The sequence below is a fragment of the Podarcis cretensis genome (genome assembly GCF_951804945.1).
Source record: "Podarcis cretensis genome assembly, chromosome: 7".
NCBI classification, from domain to species: domain Eukaryota; kingdom Metazoa; phylum Chordata; class Lepidosauria; order Squamata; family Lacertidae; genus Podarcis; species Podarcis cretensis.
The window spans coordinates 41,437,183-41,451,396 of NC_137176.1; the positions used below are offsets into that span (position 1 = coordinate 41,437,183).

General features: G+C 40.6%; 1 protein-coding gene across 4 annotated transcripts in view; it reads right to left on the reverse strand.

The window, feature by feature from the left end:
• Positions 1-14,214, reverse strand: part of CDH7 (cadherin 7) — a 118,539-nt gene that overhangs the window by 25,030 nt on the left and 79,295 nt on the right. For all 4 annotated transcript variants that reach the window (XM_079982928.1, XM_079982929.1, XM_079982931.1 and 1 more), the window contains exons 5-7: positions 9,255-9,422; positions 6,982-7,169; positions 567-820 (exon numbers count right to left, since the gene is read on the reverse strand). In XM_079982928.1, coding sequence (XP_079839054.1) covers positions 567-820; positions 6,982-7,169; positions 9,255-9,422 — 610 coding nt within the window. The remainder of the gene's footprint in view (positions 1-566; positions 821-6,981; positions 7,170-9,254; positions 9,423-14,214) is intronic.

A 14,214-nucleotide genomic window follows, 5' to 3' on the forward strand; every position in this document is an offset into this window, starting at 1 on the left:
TCCTAAACTTCCACTATATTCATTAATGAGAAAGGCTTCAGGAGTAAACCCCAAGGGAAACTCCATATCCGCTGCACTGCGTGGCATCTTTAGGAAAAGAGGGGCTAAAGAGTAAACCCTGTGCAAATCCAGAGTAGAGTCCCCAAGGCAGTTGAATGGCATCTTGTACTCCTCTTTCTGGCGACTACTGCAGCCAAGCTGGTGCAAAATGTATTGCTCTGCTTTTCTTTGGACCACATCAGTGAGACCAAGAGGGAGAAAATATTGTCATCTGGGCAGCCCAAGACTTGCACCCTGAAGAGGTCATTTCAGTGCTGTTAATGAAGCAAAAACAGTGTGAGTTACTGGTCTCTGCAGCCCCAGCAGGCACTGTGATTCTCCAGTGGTTTGGCTCCACCCCGGGAGGCATACTTCATTGTCTCTTGAGAACGCTGGAAGCCAACAACAACTCTGAAAAGAACTTAGTTTGATACAACCCAAGGTGTTTTTTCTATCTGGGAATACAGTAAATTTTTTTGATATAGGTATAAGCAGCAGCAAAAGTAGGAAATGAAATGCAAAATTACCTCACAGGACTGTTAGATGCATCTGGGTCATGAGCTGCAACAGTTCCAATGATGGTGCCTACTTTAGCTGCTTCAGACACTACCATAGTGTACAAACGTGAGGTAAATATAGGCGGTTCATCTACATCCTCCACAATGATCTTCACTGTTGTCATATCACTGAAGGGCCCAAGGCTTAAAAAACGAGGATCAACTTGCTTATTTGCCGCTTCTATTCTCAAGGTGTAGCTGGCCTTGGCTTCATAATCCAGCTCCTACAGAGAAAAGGTGATTTAGAAGTTTAAGCAGCAGAGTCAACTTCTAAATTATAATCAGCCAGCTCTTTGACTTGCAAATATGAGTGAATAATATGTAGGCTTACCATTCCTAAGTACAAAATGCTACTTGGGCCACAATGCCAGTATTTCTCACAGTCTGGGCTAATTCACATAACAGATCCCCCCCCCCCCCCAGCAACAGAGATTTTAAAAGTCAACCCACACTGAGGTCCAAATGGAATAAGGGTCTGTGAAAGAGCATCTACCACACCAATAAGAACACTAAATAATCCAGCTAATTGGGGAGCTAAATGTAGTCTAGCTAAATGGGGAGCCAAGCAGGAATACCTAGTCTACCAAACTTTAGACAGAATATGGTGACTTCAAGAGAGGATTACATCAAAGAACTCTAAGTAGGGCTCCCCTTGTGTTTGGTCCAAAAGCTAGTTAGGTAAAAAAAAAAGAGGTAAAGGTAAAGGACCCCTGGACAGTTAAGTCCAGTCAAAGACAACTATGGGGTTGCAGTGCTCATCTGGCTTTGAGGCTGAGGGAGCCGGCATTTGTCCACAGACAGCTTTCCAGGTCATGTGGCCAGCATGACTAAACTGCTTCTGGTGCAACGGGACACTGTGATGGAAACCATAGCGCACGGAAACGCCGTTTACCTTCCCGCCACAGCGGCACCTATTTATCTGCTTGCATTGCCATGCTTTAGAACTGCTAGGTTGGCAGGAGCTGGGACAGAGCAATGGGAGCTCACCCTGTTGCGGGGATTCAAACTGCCGACCTTCTGATCGGCAAGCCCGAGAGGCTCAGTGGTTTAGACCACAGCGCCACCCACATCCCAGAATGCGGCAGCATGATTGTTGACAGGAACAAGACCCTGTCAGCATAGAGCAGCCTTGCTTAGAAATCTACACTGCCTGCCAATTTGTTACTGGGCCTAATTCAAGATGTTATTATTAGCAAGTAAAGCACTCAGTAGCTGGAGATCAGATTGTGAAGGATTGCCTCACCTCCATACATGCCAGTTCAACCACTTAGAAGCGCCACAATTTGTTGATTTCACACACGCAAGAAACTGAACCTTAAGTGTGGCAGCACTTACACTTTGGATCTCCTTGTCTACTGATATATGGCAGGTTATTGTTTTTGGTGACTGCTACATACTTTTTTTTTTCCTTACTGCAATCCTACCTAGGCACATAATTTTAGTATGTGATTTTAGTAAGTAGCAGTGTTTTGAAATTACTGCCTTTTCCATTTTAATATGTTTGTGTAACTAGTTTTTAATGTTTATTTTTATTTGTGTTTTTAATGAATACTTTGAACTGTCCATTGTAAAGCATTAGATGACTTTTGTTCTAGTAAGCAGTGTATACATTTTGTTAACTAAATGAATAGAATGCAGTTCCACGGAGCTTCTACCAGGACATGGTTGCATAATGCAAGAACACTGCATAATGTTGTTTGCATTGGTAAGTAAACTGTCTCTTTGTATTGCTAATTTTTAAATTTAATGTACATAAAATTTATTATTATTTTTTATTATTATAAGGTAACAGCATATGTTCAGGAGAAGAAATGAAGAAAAGAAACCAGAATTTGCTTAGTAATTGATTGGTTTATTTGATATTTTTACACATTAACTTTCAAAATGTGGGTAATTAGAAAACAAGATAATTATTTAATGAGAGTAAATAATGGAACTCAAGCTAACAATAATAAATCATAATAATATTTTTTGAGTGTGTGAAGCTGTTTTCAAATCATATAAATCAGCCAAATGGTAAGCAGTTGAACTGCTGCTAATGTCACAATCAAACATGTAAATTAGATTGATTAAGAAGAATGGTAGGACAAATTGCAGTTAATGTTGCTATCACAACACTTCACAACGTGGGAGGTAGCAGATCAAATAAGTGCCTACAAATTACACAAGAGGTCAGGTAAGGATAAAAAATGGATTCAAACTGCTTGGTAAGCGACAGCAGGACTTGGGGAGCCACTTTTGGTACCTTAGTATGTATGAAAGCAGCATAAACGGTGAGGGGAACCCTATCCAAAAAACCTGCAAAACTTCATAAGGATAGGTCCAGAGATTAGCGAGTTATGATAAATGAAAGCAGAGGCTTTGTTTTTGTTTGCTTCTCAATTGACAGCAGCTGATCAGAGCCTTCCACATCTCTCCCAAAAGCACAATGAATGAAAATAAAATGAAACTCCCATTGAGGTCATTCTGTGGCTCGAAACTAGAGCTATCACTCACAACGGCACTTCTCCCATCTCCCAACAATCATACATAACGTTATTGTTATGTGATGCCCTGGGCTCTTTTCAGAGCAAGGGCAGGATATAAATTGAATTTTAAAAATAAACAAACCACCAAAGTAATATTGGGTGTTGGAGGTTTTCACAAACTGTCTGTGTCTTTGTGTCTCTTTGACTAAGACCCCACATTTTGGAAGGGGTCTGATTCAGTGTGGGGAGCTATGGAGAACAAGCCGTGGGTCTTTCCAAAGTGCTTTGGTTCGGGGTTTAGGATTCATACCAACTGCACTGCCCATGAAGTTGCAGATATACACACATACTTCAACCAACATATTATTATCACATTTGTTATTTTATTTAGCAATGCTGTGAATATGGTGCATTATGAATTTTCCCATTGGAATTGCTAAGTAACAGAACTGTAAGCCAACCTGGGATCATATGATGAATGTTTGGGTTAAGAATATAATAAAGAAGTAAATAATTACATTTCAACAAGTCTCAATCACTGCTGTTTTTGCAAGATTGTACCAACTGCAAAAACAAGAGTGAGAATTGCTGAAATGTATAGATACATCATGCATACAGTCTCGTAAAACCGCTTCATGGAAAATTATTACAACAAAAGCAGCCAGTTGGAAAAAGTGAATGGAGTATGAACTATTGCCAGTTTTTCAAGACATTAAGTACTTGATGTGAAAAAAACAAAAGAAATCTATTTAAAGCAGCCCTCTTGTAAGTTTCCTAATAAAAATACAGCAGACAGAAAGAGTTTGATGACCATAGCATAATGCTCACTTGACATAAAGACATACAACAATTGCTAACTAACTCTGTTCTCTCCTGAATCAGAAATAGGTAAAAAGGTAAAGGTACCCCTGCCCGTACGGGCCAGTCTTGACAGACTCTGGGGTTGTGCGCCCATCTCACTTAAGAGGCCAGGGGCCAGCGCTGTCCGGAGACACTTCCGGGTCACGTGGCCACATGCCTAATTGTTTTTACTGGGGTAAGAGGTACTCTTACTATGTTCAGACAGCATGTGGCACCATCATTTAGCATGAGAATGAGAGCTTCAAGTGTGGAGTGTCCATAGAATAATGCCAGAAAATATCAGAATGGAGAAATGTGTTCCGTGGATTTGTTAATGTTTTAATGTCTTGCATCGGAAGTGTGAACTCATAGAGGAAAGCGGATAATGTGACAAGAACACCAGTACTCTAGTGTTTTATAAATTGCAATAGTTTATTGTTGTAACAGATAATAATAGAGCAGGGGAGGAAAAATAAATTATATACTGTTTAAGAGCATGGCCAGGCAGTGTCACATTTGAGCATGGACTGATCGTGCTATAGGCCTATACTGGGTGTTTCTGACTGTTCAAGAGCCATGTGCCAGCCGCCCAGTCTCTCTGCTGCCATCAAGCAAACGCTTGCTGGTAAGTGCCTAGGGACCTCTCTCCCACAGTTGTTAATCAGTAATGGCTGCCATATACCACATTCAGCCCATCGCACAGAATTAGATCCTGCTCACCCTGAACTAACAGTCATCTTAGTTGGCTAGAGCATGGTGCTGATAATACCATGGTTGCAGGTACGATCCCTGTAAGGGACAACGACATATTCCTGCATTGCAGGAGCTTGGACTAGATGATCCTCAGGATCTCTTCAAACTCTGTGATTCTATGTAGCAATAATTAAATGGCTCCATCTGTCTGACAGGACTCTTGCTCTCAAATACTGGATCAGATAAAAAAAAAGTAATTTTATTGATTTTCTCGTGCATGAAACTATGAAAATTTGCAGTGACATAGTGGAAAGCAAAGTAGCCCTTACAATGCAGAAAGTTTTAGAGAATCTTTAATTTCTAAAGATGCTCCATCAAAAGGGTTGTTTTTGTTTTTTGTTTGTTTTGCTTCACTTTGACGCTAATGTTTATTTTATAACAACCATCATTTAGCTGGCATTCACTTTACCCCTTCCTGACCATGACTGAAATATGGGGATTGTTAGAATAGCAAACAAACATCTCACAAATCACTAGAACAGTGCTGAAGGTTAAAATGACAAAGCATACTTTGGTTCTTCCTTCAGCACAATGAATGGAGCTTGACAGCTTCATTAATATCTGTGCATTAGTGTTATCTGATTAGATCCTATGCCTCATCCATTCAACTTTTTTGAAAAAAAAAAAGTGAGCATTTTGTCTTATCTGAAGGAAATTACAAGGCAAGCCCTCTCTGTTGAAGAAGAACAAGAGAAGGAAGGAAGGGAGGGAGGGAGGGAGGGAGGACTCGATATGCAGTTATTCTTCAAAGGAAGCAGTCTGAGATTCTCCTTTTAAACAAAACTAGATGACAACTATCAAATGATATAATTTACAGTAATCTACCATTCAATGTGGGTGGTGCTGTGGGTTAAACCACAGAGGCTAGGACTTGCTGATCAGAAGGTCGGCAGTTCGAATCCCCGCGGTGGGGTGAGCTCCCATTGCTTGGTCCCTGCTCCTGCCCACCTAGCAGTTCGAAAGTACGTCAAAGTGCAAGTAGATAAATAGGTACCGCTCCAGCGGGAAGGTAAACGGCGTTTCCATGTGCTACTCTGGTTCGTCAGAAGCGGCTTAGTCATGCTGGCCACATGACTCGGAAGCTGTACGCCGGCTCCCTCGGCCAATAAAGCGAGATGAGCACCGCAACCCCAGAGTCGGTCACGACTGGACCTAATGGTCAGGGGTCCCTTTACCATTACCATTCAAAAGCCCTGTTGCTGGAGAATCATTTCCCCCCTTCTGGTTAATCTTAACACTAATCAGGCTTGTGCATCTGTCAAATGAACAAGAGTCCCAGGAACCTTGTTCCATCAGGCAATTTCACTGGGGATTATAAAACAAGCAATGCAATAAGAACAAAGAGACTAAAATCAGAAAATTACAACAATATTGAAATGCACTTACGCACGTGCACACGCATACACACAGAGAGAGAGAAAGGAAGGAAGGAAGAAGACTGCAATACTGTCTTCAAACAACAAAAGTTATGAAAACAAAACTGTTTTCTGTGGCACATACTCAGATTAAGAATCAACTAGATTTCCCTAAAGGGACCATCTATTCCTACCTTTCCCATTGAGCAGACTAAGGAAGGGGAAGGAACTCCCTCATTTACAGAATCATTCATTGTTCATGGAAAAATTTGTCTACTGCAAGGATTCCATATGTATAGAACAAAACCACAGGATGATCAAACTTTCAGAATTCGTCCTTCATTCTGTCCATTCAACCACAGAACTACAACATTTCTTTCTTGGCACTGTTGATACATTTCTTGTTAACCCTGACATAACTACTGAAGGTTACGCTATCCATTTTCAATTAATGTATGTATGTATGTTGACATCAGTTGAAATCACTCCTGATATTTACCTATTAGCCGACTAAGGCGGGGCGGGGGGAGTCCTACATAGCTGGCAATTCTTAATGTGTGTTTTATGATCAAGGCATCCTTCTCTCTATTTCCAATGTTCAGACTGTGAGTCGTTGCTTATGTAACCAAAATGGCATCACCCCACATGTGAGATGTCAGCAAGATTGGGAGAACCCCAAGGTTGAGCCTCCCCGCCAGGTGGGAACCTCAAAAACAGACCAATAGAAACTATGTCTGAGTGGCCATGGTCTGCTAGCTGATGGTTAGAGGAGGTGAGGGACAGAAAACGGGGTGAAGGGGAATGAAATGGCTGGTATCCCAAGCAGCAGTACTCTATAATACAACCTTTGGTTGCAGGTCTCACTTGTATTTATTTATCTGTCTTTTGGCTGAAGCCTCTTCCTTGCATAAACTGAAAGTGAGATGGTGTTACTTGTGTACCATGACAGAAATAATGAAGTGAGGTTACCTTCTGTATTGTAATGATTCCTTCTTGTGTCTCTTTGTCCACTAAGATTTTGAAAACAGCCAAGCCATCACCATCCACTATTTTATATTCCATTTCAGCATTCGGTCCCACATCAGCATCTGCAGCCTTTAATCTGGCGACCACTGAAGCCACGGGTAGCGATTCTGGGACATTATATTGATACGATCCTGTAAAGTTCAGAACAGTCCCTGGATTTTCATCTGTTCATGAAATCAATCAATCAATCAATCAATGACCTCACTTAGTTTATAGCGGAAGGGTTCTAAACACAATACATTTGGTATTTCTTTAAAATGCCATGAGGGAAAATGTTCTTTCAGCCTTGGCCAATCTGGTGCCCTCAAGATGCTGATGCTGATTGTGATGATGACTGAAATGCAGCTTCCACCAGTCCCAGCCAGCATAGTCATCTAAAGTGCTCCATGTTGTTGAAGACTGGGTGATTTAATATCACAACACCAGCATTCTCTCCTCTGTGCCCTCTATAGGATGGCACATCTTTCTGGTTTTCAAAAGAGGACCTGCCACTTTGTACAAGTAGACCGCTGCTACCCTTGCTTCCATCCACAATCTATTCTAAAAATTATTTTTGCCACCTTCCTTGCTTGTAGTATTTAATGTCATGTTGGAGGAGGGAAATATTCATAGGTCAGGCTTTGTTAGATCCACTCCAAAATAGTTAAATTTTGCTCACAGTCTTATTTGAATCTAGGATGGATCTGTCTATTTCCAGTCCATGTCTCTTTCAAATGCATGCATTCATATGCCTGCTCCTCTTTAACCTATGTTTTTTAAAAAAACAACCACAACAGCTGCATGGGAATTTATATATACTGGAACATATTTCCTTGCAAAATATACATTTTTAAAGGTATTTTCTCTCAAAATGTTCATTTCTAAATGTGTTTTCTCTTGAAGTATCAATTTGCAAATGCATTTTGAGCCAAAAATTGCATTGTAAAAATGCAGAGAAGTGTGAAATCCAAAGGATAACTATGTTCTGGTCTACACATTAGTTCAGGATGTGCAGATAATATCTGTTTTTATTGGAGTTTGCAAGGAACAAATTCTTTAAGCTTTGCTATTTGAGTCCATTCCTCCAACATTATTCCGCTCTCACAACTATAAATCCACATAAGCAAGTGATGCATAAGTAAACTGATGAAAATAACATCTAAGAAGGAAAAATAACACTTAACCTAACTTTCCTACCAAGGCAGACTACAGCCAATGACATTTTCTCTTGAGTATATCTCATGTCACCAAAGAAAAGAATAAATCCATTTGTAAAATAAGAGATAAGTCTTAATTGTGTCTTAAGGAGACAGTTTCCTGGCTCTGCATGTCATGTAATTGAGATAAATGCTATTCTTGCAAAGGCATCCTTCTTCTCCTGTGAAAACTCTAAACCTGCGGCTCAAGCTGAAATTGATACAGATTGCAGCTTAACAAAATGCAGGCTGAAGCCACTAACATTCTCAACTCGAGAAGCTGAATCTCTGGTGTTTTATTATTACCCAAACAATTCAAGGGGGGAAAGAATCTAATTCCCAGTCTTGCTTTGATTGGCTTGTTTCTTTTCATACCCACTTGAAAACTGACCAGATTGGGCATGCATATGTTCCTCACATTAGTCTAATTCACTCCTGCAATGACTTTACAAGAAAGATCGCAGCAAGGTGGAGAAGAGCAGCCGACTGTGTATAAACAGGCTAGCTCAAGTCTGGAAATAAGCTCGTTTCTTTTCCTTGCTTAGTTCAGTCATGAGCCACCTTGGTCAAAGCAAGTAAATTGAGGGCAGATTGTTTTCTAGTTCTTCCCAGATTGATTTTTCTATGAAACTCTCAGTGTCTTTGGGGGGTGGGGGAGAGAATTGACAGAGATAGTCAGGCAATGCGAGATGCACACAAGAACAACTATGCATCCACCTTCACAGGGTAATTTGATGCACCTTATAATTAATCACAGAAATACTGTAATCATAAAGTCAGAAAGAAATCAAACATCCTCAAGTACTGGCAACACATGTCGATGCATGAAAAAACCCCAAAGGGATCCCAAAAATGGAGAATGGACATTTGCATAACCCCTCAGAATATGTGTAGGGTGCAATGGTCAGGCATACTATGTAGTGCAGCCAACACACTTGAACAGCTGGGAACCTGAAAGGCTCACTACTGGACTTGAAACTAACGTAGATTTAGTTTTGTAAGAAATATAGTCTTCCTCATTTATCATCCACAGAAACTTACTGCGAGGAAAGCGGGGAGGGTTATCATTGACATCTGTAAGGGTGACTGTGACAGAGGTGGTCCCAGAGAGCCCTCCATTTTGACCAACCATATCCTTCGCTTGAATGACAAGTAGATACTGGTCTTTTGCTTCTCTGTCCATATTGGGAAGCGCGGTTTTGATAATACCTGGAATATGGCAAAACGCATATAAATGAAACAGTGGCAGAGCTACATTTCCAACTCAGAAGCATAGTGGGGAAAATATACACCAATCAAAAGATAAACAGAGTACAGTGAAGCAGGGGTGGCTAGCCTGTGGCCCTTCAGATGTTGCTAAACTAGAACTCCTATCAGTCCAAGCTAGCATGGTCAATGATGGTGCGAGCTGAAGTTCAGCAACATTTGGAGGATCACAGATTAGACACCCTTGCACTAATGTAAGGGATTTGAACTGATCCAACATGTCAACCAGAACAATCCAATAGACAGGCCTTATTACTAGGCATGTTGACTAGCTTTGAACATTCACTAGTGGGATATAATGTGAACTTAGCCTTCTCTAACTGTGCCCTCATGTTAATAATGTAGTTTTCAATGTTTCCAGACCTAGGACTAACTTTTAACTTCAACCTGCTGCATGGCATGCTCTAGATATAGAAGTGTGTGTGTATTTTTGCCCCTGGTTGTCTCTCCCTTTCTTCCCTTTGTCTCTTTCTCCATGCTTAACCATCTTTCTTTCCCTTTCTCTTTAAACAATAATAACAAAGAAAAAAAAAATACAGTAGTTGTGCCCCTGAAGACACCCACTGTAGCTTGGTCCACAACCCCGTTTTCAGTCCAGACCTGTGCTACACAGAATGTGAAAATATACATTGTAGTTAGACTCATGTAGCTGAAATAGAGCACCCTTAAAAAACATGGAACTCCTGTGCTTCAGCATTTACTATAGAGCAAGTCAGAACTACCTTATATACCCCATCACTCCTGTTTTAATGAATTTAGCTTACAGCCATACATATAGTCAATGTACTGTATAAAGAATGGCTGTATCCATTCATAACCCGAACACTGAAATGGAAAAGCACTATACTTCAAAGCATATGCAATCAAGAGACATGTTCCCAATATATTACAAGCTAACAATAATAAGGGGGGAAATCTATAAGTGCTATAAAGTTTAAACATGCTGGTTCATTTCCAAGACTAACATGATCCATAGTTCATGTTAAAATGTCTGCTGCACCTCTCTTGCTTATGAGCATTTAGCAAGGACTTCATTTTTTAAAAATTTTTTTTGGGGGGTAGGCTACTTTCCACCCACTTGCCATTAGTTCTAAGCTTCAAAAGACTGTTTTGCCTCCATGCTGCTGGAAGCCTCTGTCAGGAATCTTGGGCAAGCACCTAGAGCAGCATTTTCAAACCCAACTCCTCCAGAGGTTTTGCATTGCAACTCCCATCTGTCCCAGTCAGCATGGCCAATGATCAGGGATGATAGGAATTAAAGCCCAAAATATCTGGAGGGCATCCAGCTGGGGAACAGTAGCCCAGAGACAGACCATATAATGTTAATACACACAACTTGCTTATGGAAAGACATAGATGCCATGCAGAAGCAATTCCATCTTTTTCAAGGTGGTCACTGGGTTCTCATACTTCGCCTTGTAATGACCTGTCATCTTCCATATATGTCATCTAGACAGATGCAGGATTGATGTGGTCTGTGCATAGATGTCTCGAGGGTTGTGGAGATTCATTTGCAAAATGAGAGCACTCAAGATCCAAGAAAAGGCTTACTGTGGACATCCGCCCTGTCATTCTATATATTCTCTACCACAAAGAGGAGAACAAGAAAAGATATGCCATTCATCACTTGGTGGATGTCATGACCCTTGAGTTGCATTTCCCCTTTTCAGGGGATGAGGGTAAGAATTTGGAGACAAAACGACCTCAGAGTCAGCCCATTGTGTCAGTACCTCTCTGCTGCTCTTGTCTGCCTACATGGACTCCAGTTCAGAAGCCCTAGCGGAACAACAGCCTCCTCTGATCCACTGTAGTCAAGGACTTCTAAAAGAAGGGAGGGAGGCCTAGCTACTGAGATAGGACCACAGCTCCCATTTAAGGCTCAGTCTGAGAAAGACTTGCCAGTGAAACAGCATTTGAACTTTTCTCTTAGGAATCCTGAGCCTGAACAGAGCTAGCCCAAGCCCCAGTGCCGCTGAGGCCCATCAATCTAAACAGAGCAGTTTCTAAACTTCCAGGCTGCCACAATGAGTTTCCTAATGGCTCGAAATGGTAAATGGCCCCACAGATTATTGCTGTTATGAATAATCTTGTATCACACTATGCATTTCAATGAAGCTATCTTGAATTAGCTAATATCTTTAAAGCAAACAAAAAAAAAAAAAAACCAACAATAACCACTTCTAAAGCACTCACTATAATTAGGAAGCTTTGATATAGTAATTGAAACACTGTATTATCTGAACTAGTTTTAGTTTTATCCATTTGGTCATCTCTGTGCCATGTGTAATTATGGCTTGAAATGTAAAGGGAGGAGAGAGAAAAGCTAGCTTGTCATCATTCTGCTGTGCAGATAAGCATCAGATAAATAAATATTCCTCCTCAAACCAGGAAGGCTTTATGACTATTTCATGCTTGTTACACAGTCCAGCTGGTGTCTCTGATTTCCAGAGAGATGGGCTTTTACTCTACCACTGCTACATGTCAGCAGAAGGGAAACATAAAATACATGGATAACTGAGAGGTGCATTGGGGCTTCTATATCTCCTTGTAATGTTTGCAAGCTCTTTAGTTCCAGTTTTATTTATTTCCTCTTCTTTTGAATTCAGAGTAGCTCATTAATCTTCCCTGTGCTGAAAGGACAATTTTTTAAAATAAAGTAAAATAATAATAGCTTTATTTCATCCATACTAAACAGGCTGGGAAGGCTAAAAGACAACTTCACAAATGGTTCCCTTGTGTTATTTTTGTCAATCTGTCCTTCTTTAAATCATATGCTGACCCCACAAGCCTGTGGGATGTCTCCCTTCATGAAGAATGTAATTAATTGTATGACAGGCTATGGCAAAGTTGACAAAACAGATCTGAAGGAGTGCGAACAGTCAGACTCATTAACTGCTGAAGGAAGGGCAAGAAACAATAGGCTGAAAATTACAGAAATAAATGCAATTTCAAGGCTTGGCTGAGTAGGCCCAAGGCCCCTCTCCTGTCACATTGCCCATACTTTATCAGATAAAATCCCTGAAACTCTTTGCTCTAAGCAAAATGAAAGTGGCAAAAGCACCTGTATGTATGAGGACTTATGCTTGCCTGCTTGTAGCCTGCCCATCTGGTGTGTGGAAAGGGGTTTATATTGTTCTATGAATGACAAGTGCAATGTCATGTTCAGAATAGCCTTACTTTGGGGAAAATAATAATACCACACACACACACCCCACACACGTTTGTGTGTGTTTCTCAAACAGTGGTCTGGGAGTCACCAGTGGGCCTTGGGCCATGGTCAGGTAGGCCCAAGAGTCACAGCCTGCCCTGTGTCTCCTCACTTGCCCCCAGCCATCCCACAGCCTTGTGGTTTGACCAATGCATGCACCAGCAACACCTTGCATGCTGAGGAAAAGTAGCCAGAGGAGATATTGAAGGAAAGTAGAAAGAGAGAGAGAGATGGCTGAGACTTAACAAGAACAATAGTAGATTTTAGAGGTTTTGTACAATCAAGCAGTATATAAATTTTGTTAAATAAAAATATTTATCTTTTTAATATAAGCAAGCAAACTTTGAGTAGAAAGTAAGGCGAGAAGGGAGAAAAGCTGTTCTGGGGCAGAAAGTGAGTCTTAAAGCACCAGAAACTTGACCCTTGGACCAAACGATTTATGCTTCTGCTTGGAAGCCCTGGCTTCTGATCTTTTGTCTTGACCTTAGAATGTTCTGGCATGCTCTATTTCATGATTCCCACTTGCTCCTGCCTATGATACTGTCTGCTCTTTGATACAACCAATGACCCAGTATGGCAATGTGGCCCATAACCCTTTTAGCATTGACCCCCATCAATTGTTTGTGAGCCCCTTGCATACATTCATTGTGCAAAATCAATGTGGGTCAGCGGAAGGGAACAACGTGGAAGTGACAGGTTCCACCACTGATGGGTGCACATTCATTATCTTTGCAGCAAGCCCCTGTACATATAGTGGTATGCACAGAGGGCTATTTCCACATGATTGATTGTCTGTATGATCAGAGAACCCTACACTTACTCATTTTGCACAGGTGAATATTTGTAAGGAAGAGGTTCCAGAGTGCTCAAAATTGGCACAATGACTAAGGGAGATATTTTACTTAAGAGATAATCATAAACATTGCCACATTTTAATTTCATTGTTAATTTCATTGTACACAGGTTGTACATTGACAATAAAGGTAATAATAATAATAATAATAATAATAATAATAATACTGGACAGTATTCTGAATGTAGGAAATTTCCTCTGAAAACTGTACCATGCAAACTGTAGAACTCAGGCAGACTCTAACTCTGAAGTGCAAACAACTCTTCACAAAGATAAGACATAAAAAACCCAAACCCATCCTCTTAGAATATTTGGAAGATTAAAAAAAAAAAAGTCTCAGGAAACCTGCTGGAGTGCAGATAAATAAAGCTGGGGAAATGGATGAGATCACAATGGGGGGGGGGAAGGTAGAGATGAATACAAATAATTTCAAGTATTTACATGTTTCAAATATATACTTGTTATTACAAAAACCAAACACATTTCAGGGATGTGGAAATAAGAACATAAGTAAGAACATTAAAACCCCCATACTGTTTTGCAGTAACACACATCTAATAAAATCTAGACTATAAATTCCACATATCCAAATATACGGCCCATGCATGTCAATTGGGAAAGAGAGCCACAATCACAGTGAGAACTTTGATTCCCTCCCACTCTGCAACAGCTCT